This window comes from Wolffia australiana, chromosome 5 (assembly GCF_029677425.1).
Source record: "Wolffia australiana isolate 7733 chromosome 5, ASM2967742v1".
In the NCBI taxonomy this organism is placed as follows: domain Eukaryota; kingdom Viridiplantae; phylum Streptophyta; class Magnoliopsida; order Alismatales; family Araceae; genus Wolffia; species Wolffia australiana.
The window spans coordinates 22,365,688-22,381,817 of NC_135839.1; the positions used below are offsets into that span (position 1 = coordinate 22,365,688).

General features: G+C 38.2%; 1 protein-coding gene and 1 long non-coding RNA gene across 3 annotated transcripts; both read left to right on the plus strand.

Moving 5' to 3' along the window:
* The first annotated feature begins 1,515 nt into the window (after positions 1 to 1,515).
* LOC144702925 (uncharacterized) lies at positions 1,516 to 2,789 on the plus strand. The gene is made up of 3 exons (XR_013581426.1): positions 1,516 to 1,660; positions 2,431 to 2,598; positions 2,683 to 2,789. It is a non-coding gene; the product is annotated as an uncharacterized LOC144702925 (long non-coding RNA).
* An 809-nt stretch (positions 2,790 to 3,598) lies between these two features.
* LOC144703909 (putative methyltransferase PMT17) lies at positions 3,599 to 7,815 on the plus strand. 2 transcript variants are annotated; one of them, XM_078576205.1, is made up of 8 exons: positions 3,599 to 3,760; positions 4,336 to 4,777; positions 5,252 to 5,495; positions 5,579 to 5,789; positions 6,253 to 6,556; positions 6,661 to 7,125; positions 7,191 to 7,430; positions 7,620 to 7,815. In XM_078576205.1, exons 2-7 carry the CDS (start codon positions 4,359 to 4,361, stop codon positions 7,417 to 7,419), a joined length of 1,872 nt encoding a protein of 623 aa, XP_078432331.1. In that variant the 5' UTR covers positions 3,599 to 3,760; positions 4,336 to 4,358; the 3' UTR covers positions 7,420 to 7,430; positions 7,620 to 7,815. The 2 variants fall into 2 exon arrangements, with proteins under 2 accessions (XP_078432331.1, XP_078432330.1); XM_078576204.1 differs by lacking the exon at positions 7,620 to 7,815 and having other exon boundaries at positions 7,191 to 7,608.
* Positions 7,816 to 16,130: the final 8,315 nt, after the last annotated feature.

The following is a 16,130-nucleotide window of genomic DNA, read 5'->3' on the forward strand; positions in this document are numbered from 1 at the left end:
CATCAATAAAAAGTGTGATTTTACATCACTCATGAAGAGTGGGATGTTTTGTAAATATTTTCAGGTGAGATTCAAGATTTTTATGACATAAAAGAAGCGATACCAAAGTCTAAATCTGTTACATCATCAAAGATTTTGGGGCTTATGGACATCTATCAAAACAATTTCAAGCATCAATTAAAGGTCTAGACAGCCCTTGTCAAAGTGTAGTGAGGGTGCCCATGAGCTTTGAAAAATCAAAATCACTTAAAAGTGCATAAATCGTCATGAAAGAGAAATTTTTAGAGTATGAAGTTCTCTCAAAAATGAAATATATGCTCTATATTGCTACAATATTTGACGCAAAAATGAAGTTTGTATTTATTCTCTTGAGTGAGAAGAATTTTGTCATTCGACCTGTAATTTGGCTGCTGATAACATGCATTTTTAGTACCTTATTTACTCATATTTACATGCTTAGCTTAAAACGATTAAATCTATTTCAAGAATGAATTTTTGAATTTTCTACATTTTTATGCATTTTTTGGGATTTTTCTAAAAATATATTCTAAAAAAAATATAATTTTTGAGACAGAATATGATTTTTATGGAATATTGTTGACATTAAATTTGCAAAGATATGATTTTTCTGAGTCAAAATATATATTTATATGTATTTTTTGGGTTTTATTATAACTAATATGGATTTTAAAATATTTTAAGCCTTTTATTTAACGCCGCCCCGCGTCACCGTTCGATTCATCAAACGGCGATGAATGAGAAATGATTCTAATGATTGGCGATATCCAATCATTAACCAAGTTAATGATTGGCGTTAGCCAATTGTCTCATCACGCAATCATCGGTTTGCGATTCGCGAATTAGTGATTACAATTATTGCTAACGAAGGATCTTTTGAATTTTTGACGCAAGGGGCGACGTGGACGAATGAAAAAAAGAAGGCATTTTTTGCAATAAATGAGCACATGGCCGAGGGAGAAAAAGACAAAAAATGCTTTTTCACTTTGTTTTTTATTCTTTTTGGTAGATCGGGAGCGACATGGCTACGCCATGCGAGGCCACATGTATACGTGGCCCACACAAGGCGACGTGGTGTGCACATAGTTGCTACTAAAAAAAAGGGCCCATGCTGATGTGGCGCACAGTGAGGCGCCGCCACGTCAGCCGCGAGGAATCTTCTTTTCTTCTTTCTTTTCTTTTGCTTTTTCTTCTCCCTATGTGCACATGGCATGAAATACAAGGAGCGTCATGCGGATTATGAAAAGCGCAGAATGTGGAGCACTTTGACTTCTCAACGGGCATGGAAAATGATGATGATGACAAGGAGAGAGAAAATTTCGACGGCTAGGATTTCTTCAGCTTCAAAAGTCCATAACTTTTGATCTACAACTCTGATTGAGCTGAAATTTTCAGCACTGCTTCGTCTTCTCCTCCTCTTTCCATCCATATACTTTGATCTATAAATAGAGGTCTGGATCATTGTGAAATTCATCTTGAAGCTGCTTCCTACTTGCGTAGGCTGATTGAAAGATAGTGAGTTTTGAGATCCAACAAGTGTGTTCTTGATGTCTTGGGTGTGTGGGGAGAAGCATTGGAGAAGAGGGGGAGCTTATCGGCACTCATAAATTTTCGTGATCCTGGCAGAACGCAAAGATCTAAGGTCAGTATCTTTGCCTTATGTTGTCTCTTTCCCGACACCATAGTTAACGTAATTAGGGTTTATCATCGCATCTTCATTCACATTTTTCTCTCTTCTCTCGTCTCTCTATTCTCGCCATCATACCACTCCACATCCAACCACTATCCTCGTTCAAACCATTGTTCATCATCGTGTTCTTCACATACACTTACTCTTTTCTTTAAGTTAAATTAACATATAACTTACGTATTTTTTTAATCAATATCACTAGCTCATATCCTCGAATCTTGTCTTCATCTATCCTCTTGTTGATCATCACTAGCATAAGAAATTAATTCCTTAATCATCGTTCCTTGTGGAGACGATCCGTACTCATCACTAACTAAGTATTCTTAAGTACGGTGAAATATAATTTTTTTTAATAATCTCAATTACTAACAACGAATTAAACTTTTAAATTGAGATTATAAGCTGCGAGAAAGCACAATTACTTTGTTGAATTCAAACCCTTATTCAGTTATTGAAAGATAGACTTATTGCAAGTGCCGAGAAATATATAAGATAACGAGTGTATGGATTGGAGCAGAGCAAATAAACAAAACAATGGTATCAATATCTTCAGATGCAAAATAGATGGTTATCTAAGTGAACGTCGCATTGGTATTGATGACAACCCACTTGAATGGTGTCAGCATATTTGGTCTAAAAAATATTTACATCTCGCTATGCTCGAAAATAGTTATTATCGGTTTGTGGTTCAAGTGCTTCGTTGAATCATCTTTTTTCTACAGGGAGAGGAATTATGACATTTAAAAGAGAAAGGATATCTGCAGTAACAATCTCGATTCTAATGATTTGAATGTTGGACTCGTGTGGACCATACGGATTATGCAGTAGAGGAAGCTGAAGTAAATGATAATGTAGAGAAACTCAATCAAGTCCTAATTTTGTTTCAGATGGTATTCTCCTCTTTTATGAATTTATTTTTTCAATCTGATGCCATTTAATCATGAATTATGTTGCATTTTGTACACTCATTACAGGTTGAGAAGATTGAAGACTACTTCAAAACAACTTAGGGGTTCCTAGTTGGAGGAAATGTAATAGCTGAATGGAGCTTAAGGAAGGCAAGAGAAGCAGAGATAACGGGCCACGTGCAGTGGTGTACTTGGAATGAAAACGTAATATATTTAAGGACCCTAGAACCTATTTTTTTCCTCATGAAGCTTTATTATAGATGAGCAATGCTAAACTTTTTTGGTTGTGTAGTGAATCCATGACGAAAATGGTGTATTTACTAAAAATTGATTGCTTATTTCTTTTAATTAACATTTTGATTTTCATTTTTAAACTTAGAATTAGATTTGTGCGGTACCCTGTGACCAAAACTTACAAGTTTTACAGAACTAAAACCTCGTATGTTTAGGTTTTTGCCAAAAACCTACGCCAAGGCCGAAACCAATATTCCCTAGTTGTAGGCTTAGGGAGGTCAATAAATCGACAGAAGGGCATGGAAAATCATAATCGGAACATTGCTGGGTTCAGATCGAACATAGCTCGCTCCAGGCCTTCCGATTTGATCTGCGCAGAACCCTATCCCACATTTAAGAGACAACACTTATTATTCATTGACAACTATCGCCCTTCTAATGTTACTGGACAGTCACAACGGGGACACGAGTAGAGGAGGCGGCTGGCCTTCACGGAGATGGTGATTTTCGGATCTGATCGGACGGTGACAAATGCAAAACGACGGTGTCCACTGACAAAATGAGGAATTAAAAAAATCTCGGTTATTTAAAATGGTCGTCTCCAGCGAAGACGGCAAAGGCATGCACGTAGTATAGGGATGGCGGACTGGGACAGCCCAGCGAAATGACAGGGACGCTGGCCACCTCCTGAATGTATTGACCCAGATCCACGAATTCTCTCTCTCTCTCTCTCTCTCTCTCTCTGTCTTTATGTTCGTGTCGGTCACAGAACCTCGCTGTCCTCGGGGAGGTAAAAAAAATGAAGGAAACGAGAGAGATGCGCAGGCAGCGATTGAATGCTCGGCGGTAGAGGAACGAATCGAGAGAATGAGAAAACTCCTGAGTTGGAGAGGTAGCATCTTGTCCTAAGGTATGGATCAGTACTTTCAGCCTTTGCGGTAGCTTCCTCGACCTGATTTTGTTCCGATTTGTTATTATTTCCGATGTCGAGGATGTCCACTTCTCTATTAGATCCGCTTGTCGATGACCTCGTTATAGTATCTCTATCTGTCTCGATCTCTAGAGTTCTCTCTCTCTCTCTCACACACACACTTCCACTCTTAATCTGTCTCCTTTCCTTTATCTATACTTCATTTCTTCACTCAACCGCTTTCCCCTTCTCCTTTCGGTGTCGCTATTTGGGTCCAGGTTCGGTTTCTTTTTCCTCGCGATCTCTCTTTCTTCCTTTCCGTCTCTCTCTCTCTCTCTCTCTCTCTCTCTCTCTCTCTCTCTCTCTCTCTCTCTCTCTCTCTCTCTCTCTCTCTCTCTCTCTGTCTGTGTGTCCTTTGCTACAACGGTGTCTGCGGAACATTGAATGTCTACTTTCTCTCTTAACATTCCATCTGCGTGCTCTTTTTTACTCTCTCTCCGCCATTAGAGCTCTCAATCCCGATGCTCTTTTCCCCGCACTTAAGTCTCTCTTTCTTCTCACGGGGTCTCTGTCAGCCCGACCAGTGGCCGCAGGAGCGATGACGAAGGATCATTCAGTCTCGCCGAAGCTTCACAGGCTGAATATGAAGAAGCGCAACCTTACCTGGGTGGTCGGAGTTAGCGCTCTTTGCCTCTTTTTCTACGTCCTTGGCGCCTTGCAGCCGCCGTCGTCCTCTATCTCTAACGCTGTCAGCAAACCCCGCTGCGCCACCGCGGCATCCTCACCGACGGTGGACCTCGACTTTGCCGCCAGGCACTTACCGCCGGCAACCAACGATAGCTTCCCCGACTCAGGCAACACACTCGTCCCATCTTGCGACGTGAGCTTCAGCGAGTACACTCCATGCTACGATCAGAAGCGCTCTCGAAGATTCGAGAGGCGAATGCTCATCTACAGAGAGCGCCACTGCCCGGAGCCGGACGAGAAGCTCCATTGCCTCATTCCGCCGCCTCCAAGGTTTCCTCTTAACATCATCATCTTCCTCGTCACGTCATCAGCATCATTGTCATCTTCGATTGTTCGTCGTCGTTGTCCTGATCGTCATCATTATCGTTTCCGTTTTAACCCGCCTCCTTGTCGTCATCGGCATCATATCATTGGCGTCATCAGAGACATCGTCATTGTCCCCAGCATCTCACCATTATCATCATGGTTATTAGAGTTGTATTCGTTATTCGTTAGCACCGTCATTTGAATCATCATTATCATTGCGGTCAGAGTAGTCATCAACGGGCCATAAATATCGTCAAAATCATCATCATGGTGGTCAGTAGAGTCATCGTCGACATCATCAATAATCATCGGGCTGACGGGCTCAATAGAATTATCATCATCATCTTCAACAAACATCTTCATCGCGGTCGTTATGGCCATCATCGTCGTCGTCATTGCGGTCATTAGATTGATCATCATGGTTCCAAAAATGGGCAGGTACAAGATCCCGTTTCAGTGGCCAGCAAGCAGGGACGAGGCTTGGTTCGACAACATCCCCCACCGCGAGCTCAGCATAGAGAAGGCGGTGCAAAACTGGGTCCAGGTCGACAACGATCGCTTCCGCTTTCCCGGCGGAGGCACCATGTTCCCCCGCGGCGCTGCCGCTTACATCGACGACATCGCCGCTCTCATTCCCCTTGCCAACGGCGCCATCCGCACCGCTCTCGACACTGGCTGCGGCGTACTCTCTCGTTCTCTTCCCTCTCCTTCTTCAAGCTCGCCTTCAAGGTCTTCCGCTCGCTTCAACCATGGCTTACTTTGCAGGTAGCTAGCTGGGGAGCGTATCTGTTGGAGAGGAAGGTGCTGACGATGTCCTTTGCCCCGAGGGATACGCACGAGGCACAGGTGCAGTTCGCTCTCGAGCGCGGGGTTCCTGCCATGATCGGAGTGATGGCATCTCAGAGATTACCTTACCCCGCTAGAGCTTTCGACATGGCTCACTGCTCCCGCTGCCTCATCCCCTGGTTCGACTTTGGTGGGTGATCTTCTTTACATTCTTTATCATCATCATTATCAAAATCGTCATCATCATCATCGTGGATTCTAAGGGGCTGTAAGTGATGGAGGTGGACCGGGTTTTGGGGGGTGATTTTCTTCTACATCGTCATCGTCATCGGCATCATAATCATGATCATCATCATAATCTACGTAGTCCTTGATTCTGACTGGCTGTACATGATTGAGGTGGACCAAGTTTTGATGAGCGAACGTCTTCATAATCGGCATCATCATCGCCATTGTCATCATAATAATAATACTCCTCGTCATCATCATCATCGTCTTCTTGGTTGTGGATTCAGATTGGCTGTACATGATGGAGGTGGGCTGGGTTTTAGTGATTATCGTCTTTGCAATCCGCATCATCATCATCATAATCATAATTTTCGTCATCCTCATCATCATAATCATCATCGTCGTCTTCGCGGTTGTGGATTCAGAGGGGTTGTACTTAATGGAGGTGGATCGGGTTCTGAGGCCGGGGGGCTACTGGGTTCTGTCCGGGCCGCCGATAAGATGGAGGAAGTATCACAAGGGATGGGAGAGGACGCCGGAAGATCTCCGTCAAGAACAGGAAAAGATTGAAGACCTCGCCCGCCGCCTCTGTTGGCGCAAGGTCATTGAGAAGGACGATCTCGCCATCTGGCAGAAGCCCATCGATCACCTAAACTGCCTCCGAAACCGCCGTACCTCCCCCAACTTCTGCTCCTCCAACTCCAGCCACGCCGACGTTGACGCCGCCTGGTAAGCTCATCTCTTCCCCATCCAGTCTTAGTCCTCCGTCGAAATTGAGTAGAGAATGTTAGAGTTTCATGGGTTAAAACCAGTTTTCTTTTGCGCGCTTGTAGGTACAGGAAGATGGATCCCTGTATAAGCCCACTGCCGGCGGTGGGCGGCGACGGAGAAGTCGCCGGCGGTAAGCTAGAGAACTGGCCGGCGCGGGCCGTCGCCGTGCCGCCTCGCATACAGAGCGGCTCCGTCGCTGACGCCACGCCGGCTAAGTTCCTCGAAGACAATGAACAATGGCAGCGCAGATTATCCCACTACGAGCAGATCGCTCCGGCCTTTGCCAAAGGACGATACCGCAATATCATGGACATGAACGCGGGCCTCGGCGGCCTTGCGGCGGCTCTGAAGAGCTCCCCCGTGTGGGTGATGAACGTCGTCCCCGTTATCGGCGTTGACACGCTCGGCGTAATCTACGAGCGGGGTTTCATCGGCACGTATCAGGACTGGTGCGAGGCTTTCTCCACGTACCCCAGGACCTACGACCTTCTCCATGGCGACGGCATCTTCTCTCTTTACGACGGCAGGTGAGAAAACCGTAGGGTTAGATTTTTGTGGGGGGTGAGAGTTAACGAAGAGTGGGGTTGTGCAGGTGCGAGATGAAGGAAATACTATTGGAGATGGATCGGATACTGAGGCCGGAAGGGTTGGTGGTGTTGCGGGACGACGTGGACGTGCTGGTGAAGGTGCAAGCGACGGCAGAGACTATGAGATGGAAGAGCCGAATCGTTGATCACGAGACAGGACCGTTTAACCCTCAGAAGATCCTCGTCGCCGTTAAAACTTACTGGACCGCCGACAGCGCTCCCGTCCAGAGTTAGAATAACCCAAGGTCAGCCCCTCTTCCCTCTCTCTTTCTCTGTCAGTCTCGTCTGTCTGTCTCTCTCTCTCAGCTCCCTGTGCAGTCTTTTTCTGAAGTAGCTCTAATGACGACGGGGTCCACGAGTAGAAAATGGCTGCATCTGCCCCACTATTGATTCGATTCCTGATTCTACCATTAATTTTTTTTACTCATGCTCAGTTAATGCAGCAAGAGCCTCGCAAGGTAGAAGAGAAAGATGCCCCATGTTTAGTTTGATGACTGAGAGCTCGTACATCGCATAGTGCAGTAGAGATGTTGCCTGGCGTGGCTGCGGCCAAATAAAACAATAACCATCTTAGATATGTTAAATTGAGTTCATAAATGTTGGACCTGTAAAACTCAAAAAGAAATTACACAAGAATGGAATGATTAACGCGTATCATTTCAACAGAGATAAAATACATTGCCTCACAAAAGATTTACGAGGGCAACAGTTTCATTAATATTATATTATTGCTTGGAAGTACAAAAACAATGACTCAAAAGGTAATGAATTTAGTTCAGCAAGAGATTAAGGCTATACGAACAACTAATGTAGGTTGGTAGGAGGGAGATAAATCCTAAAGTTGTATGTTGTTCAAGGTTCTGGAAACTGTAAACTAGGCCTAAACGGTTGTCAGTGAAGAATGAGCTTTCAATGGTTTGGTTATTGTCCAAAAAGATGATTTCCTAAAGTCAATATAAAATTTAAAATTGGAGCTTAATGGTTTTGATTTATAATCATCATATTATGCGAAATTCTATGTTAACTGAAAAATGTGATAAACAACCTGAACCTTTTATTTCTAAAACCAAAAATTGATATAGAATAATTCAACAAAAAATTGAGACTCAACATCAAACACAAGATGGATCTGTGCCTTAACCTCAATTTTATATCATGTATGAAAGAAAATAGGATAAATATGAAATCCAAGATAATTAAAATAATTTTATACTCAAAGTGTAACTCCTAAATCTCTACAATATCTAATAGTAGCTCAATCTTGATATAGAATTATCAAAATAGTAATGTTATAAAAATATCCATTATTGCTATTAACTGAAAATAATTGAATATATCCATAATCCATGTACACAGTTATTTAAAAAAACACAAAGTAGAAGAGTTTTTCAAAATATCTAGGACAACAAATTTCTCTAATAAATCTTGAAAGAAAAGTCAAAGTGAATAATTTAATGATAAATATAAAAGGTGATACCATGAAAAATAAATCATATGTATGTTACACATTAAAAGGAGCTTATTGACTTATCAAAAATTAATACACAATATCATTAACCCATTAAATGACCAAAAGAAAATCACATGACAGGGACCTAGTGACGTGTGATCATGTTCAGTATGCTTGCCATCAAAAGTTACAAACTCATCTATCACCAAATGTTTATAAACGTTATTCATTTTTTTAGTTTGGTTGGATTCACCATTAGAACGTCCTATGTGTGTTAGATGTAGCAAATACCTTGTTAAATAAAAAAGATAAAGTCACCAATACCTTGTTGAATAAATTAATTTGATTTAGCCAAGGGCGGTTATTGTCTATTAGGTTGAGCTTTTCAAGTTGATACATAGACCAAAGGACTAGGTAATATCAATTATTTAACTTGGTTTCTTTAATACATTATAGATTTAGGTTTACTTTATTGTGAACTGTTGAAAATATACTGAATATACATAATAAAATCATGATTTTTTAATTTATTTTTCTTCTCATTGTAAAATAAAAAATAAAATGGATTCAAAATTCAGGTTTTATTATATTATTCAAATTATCATAAATCATATATTTTAATGCTTGAAATTTCATTCATTAAATTCATCAATATTTCCTTATTTCTTCTGGATAAAATCAGAGGCCCTCATTATTACAAAGAAAATTCCATTTGAGATAGTTTACATCATATTTTGAAAAAAAAAGATTTTTAGAGCTCATTAATAAGAGGGTTTAGATTATAAATAGTTAATATTTAAGGCCAAGTATTTGGCCTAAAATTCCAAAGTATTATTTTTATGAATTTTTGACTTTAATGCTTAAAATCTTAAATGGAATAATCAATACATAATCAAGTACATAGTTTCATCTAGGCCAACACATGTCAACCATGGGAAAATTTTCAAAATGGAAAGAAATGTATTAGATGGATGAAATGCCTTAATATGGTATCTAATAATGTTAATATTTTTTAAAAGCTTCCTTTTAATTAATGGCTAAAACATTGGCTTCTGGATAAGATATGTTCATGAGATGGATATTAGTATGTCCTCAAACATTTTTCAAAAGTATAGATGAATGCTACTTAAATTCAAAACCTAAATGACATGGGCAATGTTAAATTATATTATCTCATATTTTCAAATCATTAAAATATTTTCTGGACAATTAATGTTTGTATGTGAACTTTTTCTTGACAGTAAATGATGTATACTTACAGAGGAAAATACTGAAATTTATTGGTGAAATTTTATGTGGTATTCAAGTTATTTAAGTATATCAATTTATTGTGCTATGTTTATAAATATATTTCTAATGCTTTAATAAATATATATTGAACACCAAAATGTTACTTCAAGAATATATGAAGTCTTCAAAATTTTAAAATCATGTTAGTTATAGCATTTAAGTAGAAATGAGAATGTTGAATAGACAGTGGGAAATATTTTAATAAATATATACGTTTATCTCAAAGATTGTAAAAATCCCAATACTTCACTTTTTCCTTTAAAATCACAAAATTTCCCCGCGTTCAGTTCAGTTTGAAGTTCTAGTATCTTATTTGTAGTGTGACCTTTCAGGTAGTAACCTAAATAATAGTTTCTATGTCTCAAACCAATCATTTAGATTTTAAATAAGAGAAGATTCTCTACTTCAGATAATTTTAATGTTTTTTCAGGAAATTAGAGATCAAGAAAAAGTGGAGGTAATGATTTCTTCATCTTCACTAAATCTTGAGGTTTATTAGATAATGATTTGACTAAAAATATTACAATAGTATAATGAATTTTATGGCCCATTCGGAAAGGCATCTATGAATATCCTAAAATGTCTTCTCATATAGTGTATTCATGATAAATTTGTGATTGATATGTTTAACACTTCATGCAAGTGTGTTCGTTTGTTTCAAGGTAAACGTACAATCTACAGAGAACATAATGAGCATTGCTAAGGGACTACCAATGATAAGTTGGGTGGGGGGAGATTTGATAATCATAAATTGGATGTTATTTTTAGTAATAATTTCATGTGCTTGTATTCCTTAAAATGATCATAAATCCATGCCTTTAATGGTTGAAATCATTCATTGCACTATTGGAATAAATTTCCATTTTTTCCTGATTTTATGGATAAAATAATTCCTGACATTAATTTCATGAATAAAATAATTTTACAAGTTGAAAATATTTATTTATATTTAGTTAAATATTTTAAAGGACTTATTATACTTTTAAAATGATATTCTGGTTTTTGGATCTTGTACTATTTTCATGAAAATTTTTGAAGTTAAATTCATAAATAAAATCATTTTATAAGTCAGAAAATATAATTATGGATTTACTTAAATATTTTTAATGACTTAGTCAACTATTCCTACTCTTACATGTTCATGCCACTCCATAATTTGCCATACAGTTCGAAGAAGAGAGAAGTTGGAGGAGAGCAGAAATTGGATGTCTCAAATTTCTCCAAACTGAAACAATGATATCTAATGATAGAGGAGTTTCAGGCACAATTTTTTAGGGTAGTTCCACATTTCCAAGAGTGACGGCTTGACATTGAGGTCAAGACACGTGAAGAAAAAACCTCTCTTGGCTATTTGGGAACATGATGACGAGGTTCGTGTGATCTTTGTCTCTTTCCAACTACCATTTTTGTCTTTTTTCAAAGATTATCATCAGTAGCACCCGATGTTTACACTATCATGCACCGCACTTTCAACTCTGTCGCTCATAATTGCATATCCAACTCTGTCTCTTTCCATCTGTCGTTCCAGAAATCGTAAAATCATCATCACTTGTAACCACTCCTCCACCCGTAGGCTTGTATCTGCCATCATCTCCCTCACAATTAACATGGTATCTCTTTCATTTGCTCCACTCCACTCGCATCAATATCCATCTACCATCACTTGCCAAGGTGCTTTGAAATTAGTATTTCAAAATTAATATATAAAACCTGAATAGATTGGTTTAAATAGGAATAACATTATTTGACCTTCCAATAATTATTTTGGATTATTCTTCCCTACTTTTCTTTCTTTAAATTAAATTTAATTCTAAACAAATATAAAAGGCTATGAAAATAGAAATTAAAGATCAAATTTGGTTATTCAATAATGTCGCCCTATGGATTTGACTGTTACTCATGACTTTCCATCTTGAGTTACCTTATCCCAAGGACATGCTAATCCATGATATTTATTAGAAATGAAAGGACATTATTGTTGGGTTCTTTGCCTTTGTTCGTCCATGGAAAACACGTTCTATGAATGCGAAAGTGTGTCGATCGATTCATAATCAATCTTTAAAACAAAATATTGAGTGTACCTATTGGGTAACTTATTCCACCCTAGACATGCTCACTTTGAGATCGTTCCGAAGCCGTTCACGCGTCCGACCTCTAGAAGTATCCACGCGATCACTTGGCGCTTGGATCTCCATCTCTTCCTCTTCAACTCTTCTTGGAGACTCTCTCCTTGGTTGACGTAGAAAATGAAGGGAAGGGCTCTCAAATCAGGCTTGCACGGGTGCTTGAAATGAGGCTCCTTTCCCTCTTTATATTTCACTTGAGGTTTTTCTTCAAAACCCTACAAAGTAAAATATATCCACCAATGCCCTTATGACCTTGTGTGTGTGATCCTCTAGGCCCATGTATCGTTCTGGTTAATAACTTTAATGGCCCAATAATATTTATTGAGCAACCTTATTAATTAACTACATCAACATAAAGATTAATTAAATAAGGATCCATTTAACCCAATCTATAGGTTAAGTTTTGACTGGGGGGGGGGGGCAAGCTACACCTCATGCTTTAGAAGATACTGTGTAGTCTTGAACTCTCTCATGGAACCTTTATCGTCATCTATTACCATATATGTATAATCCATCATCTGTGCAAGACTCTCGAACGACTTAGGATATGGTTTATCGTCAAACCCTAATCCGTCATTTGATTAGTACTGATGCATAACAGGGATCATTGGAGAACGCCTTCTCTAATATCCTTACAACCCTGGCCAGGGATTTTTCTGCATCGTCTTCCTTGAGTTAATCTCCTCTTATACCTAGGGCGGATGATCCCGTCTTTGACCACTCAATCATCTACACAAGCTTCTTATTACATCCAATCTATATATTATGTGAATACCATGATTAGAGGCCCGTAAGTCATAGTCAAAATGTAATCGTCCACACACGAGATGTCCTTGGTGTCTCAGGTTAGTGGATCACTTATACAACCGTAACTTGAATCAACCTGATTGAAGTTTAGTTATAATATCATTCAAGGGTTCGTACGGAGCAATTTAGTGAACTCTTTCTCCAAAGAGCACCCACTATCTGTCCATAGTGTCACCATACTAATAGCCACAAGATCACTATACTTATCATATAAGTAGGATCAGCTAGTTCTATTCCACTTGGATAATTTGATGTCCGTCTTGATTATCCATCGGATATGAATATTTAGAATACATGCTTAAAGACTAGCAATCAATGTATTATGATCTCATCATAATTCACTAGGTCATGCACCTATTCATAGACTTCATTATAAACATAACACGGAATAATAATGAACACAAATATTTTAGTCAATGAACTTAAATAAACATGATAGTGTGATTGTCTTGACGGTCACATAATATTCATCAATTATGACATTTTATTAGTAATAATTATGGGTTGAGGGGAGCTCTGATTTCAATCATAATATAAAAAGCTTGCTTGAAACTCTGTTAGGTGGGAGGACAAGAAAGTAACAAGTTTTCATGGTTTGAGGACGTGAAAGCAGTTATGCATGAGTTTATGAACGTTAGGAGCAAAATTAATAGTTTCAAATTACTTAAGAAAATAAGGTTAAAACTTCAAGTTAAAAACTTACTGAATATGAATATTGATGTTACAAAGTCAATGAAGATGAAGGCATGACTTTAGGAGAGGTGACACAGATAAAGCAGATGATGATTCAAAAGATGAAATTTATCTTATTTTTCACATAAATGTGAATACATAATAAACCCTGGAAAATATTTTTCCTTTTGAGTACATTGCTTCTTAAAGTAAAACTGTGGCTACTAATTTTAGCTACCCTTCCTCAAAAGTTCATGGATTTTGCCTAAAGCCGAACCCGCTTTTGAGCTCTTAGTAACCACTTCAAGGATGCTAAAAGTTATATTTCTGTCAAATGATCTGACCTTCCTTAGTTCTTTCAATTTCCAGGCTCCATTTTCATTGGAACCCATTCCATATTTCCCAATGCAAGCTTACCATGCTTCATGCCAATGCAAAAGCAAATTTACTCATCGAGATTTCATCACAGATAGTGGACTACATTAGAGTAGACACTAATATGATATATACCTCTATCAGAGAGTGAACCGATGAGCCTATTTCAGCCATAGAAATTTCACATTTTTCTTGTAGTGCTCACTTTGTAAGTATCCATTATTTCTTCCCTATCTTTTCATTTTTCTTGTAGTGTTCACTTTGTAAGCATCCTTTACCTCTTCCTTCTCTTTTCAATTGACTGTCACAAAAAAGTTTGAGGTTAAGAATATCATTCTGTATTTTTTTTTACTATCCTGTTAAAATTATTTCTCTCAATCGTAGTTTAAATAAACTTTTTAATTCAAATCTCGGCGACTGAATGTTAGAATCATTGAGAGAAGATAGCTCAAACATACAGTTTTGTAGTGTTTATTTTCTTCCCTATATTTTTCTGGGTTATGTGCATGTACACTAGATTGAGGAGAAATTTGAGTGTAGTTTTGAATTAATTTTCTTTATTATCTGTCAATATCTTCATGCCTCCAAAATCTGACCAGACATTTGAATGACATGAAAGCCAACATAAATGAAATCGAATTAATTCTGGATGCTAAAATTACACGTGCCCTTCATTGGTGTTGAACACTGAGGGGGAGAATTTGTGTGCCTTCTTTTCCTCTTTTAATTAATTTTAGATTCCTTAAAAAATTCTCTCACCTCACCTCTCTCTTTGGGACAGCCAGTTTTTTACCTTTTTTGGATTATTAATGTCACATAATCCAGCTTCGAGGAGTAAACTTGACACCAAAAAAAAACTTTACCAAAGTGCAACACAACCGTTAAATTAGCATATTTACTGTACAACGTATAGGCTAAATAGTCTTACAGCTGCACGCCTTCAATCTTCACCACGGAGTTTGACATCTCCCCCAAAATCTTTAGTTCACTTCATGAGCCTTTCACTGTGCTCTGAACTTTGCTTTCAGTTTGGCCATCATCTTCAAAGCTCTTGCGTTGTTGACAAACATTGTGCTCCTTCACTTGTGTATGCTTTGTCAAACATGGTGCTCCTTCCCCCAAAATAAAGTAATGTATTCTCTCCTTCATGGCCTTTTGGTCAATAGTTTTGACTTCTACAAATATTAAATGCTGAATTAAAATTCAAAAGTCAACTTTGCCATTGTGTATTTACTATTGAAGAGTCAGCCAACTCGCCAGCTGAGTCAGCCAACCAAGCCGAGCTGTCAGCACAATCAGCAGCAGCGAGATCGATAGGAACTTAAAAAGATTAGCTAGTAAGGAACTGACATGTAGCCTATAATCGTTAAGAGATTAGTGGCCAGGATTAGATCTGGGATTCAACATAGATAGGATTCAATATAGAGGGCTAGGATTAAACCATAGATGGGAAACATATCAGTTGCATCCAACGGTTAAGATTTGTCTTAATATATCCGTTATGACCAGTTATAACGCCTATGATTAAAACAGAAAACATTATATACTATACTTTCATACAAAAGTATAAATAAGAATACAATTTTGAGTTCAATCCTAAACTACCACCTATCTTTGTCTCTTGCCCCTCTCTTCTTCTTGTTTCCTGTCCTCTTTTTCTTCTATCTCGTTTCTTGTTCTTGATTCATCCTAGTTCCAAGATCCTTTACACTTACTTCCGAATAGATTATAGCGTCGCTCAATCTACTCACGAACATTTATTTCAAGACTTACAAGAAACTTTCGTAAATCTCAGTTGACAACTTGCCAAATTCAATAGAGTATTAACCTCCTCAAATCACTTTGCGTTCAGTAAATCGTCAAGATGTCAAATAACAAATATAAATAGTTAATAACATCAGAATATATGGTTAGTTGAGCAGTTGATTTAACCTTAGAATTATACTAATATGGTAGGCGATTTGAAATTCAAATATGTTCCGAGTCGAGCAGACGATTAATCCAGAGAAATCAGTATTAAATAATATCTAAATTCAGAGGTCAAATGCCAAGGTTAACGACATTAGAAAAAATAGGTTCAGAGATTGCGTCAAAGATTACAAACGTAGATTTTTAGGACTTTTGTCAACAATATCGGATGAGGTGAAACGAAACGAACTCAGAGATATAGTTTGATGACGCAATCGGATATCAGAGAGAGAAAGAGAATTCGATAATCAAATAGC

Coding starts and splice junctions, on each gene's coding strand:
- LOC144703909 (XM_078576205.1), top strand. CDS start 4,359: ATGACGAAGGATCATTCAGTCTCGCCGAAGCTTCACAGGCTGAATATG. Junction 5,496..5,578: donor CTCTCGACACTGGCTGCGGC/GTACTCTCTCGT, acceptor CTTACTTTGCAG/GTAGCTAGCTGGGGAGCGTA. Junction 6,557..6,660: donor GCCGACGTTGACGCCGCCTG/GTAAGCTCATCT, acceptor GCGCGCTTGTAG/GTACAGGAAGATGGATCCCT.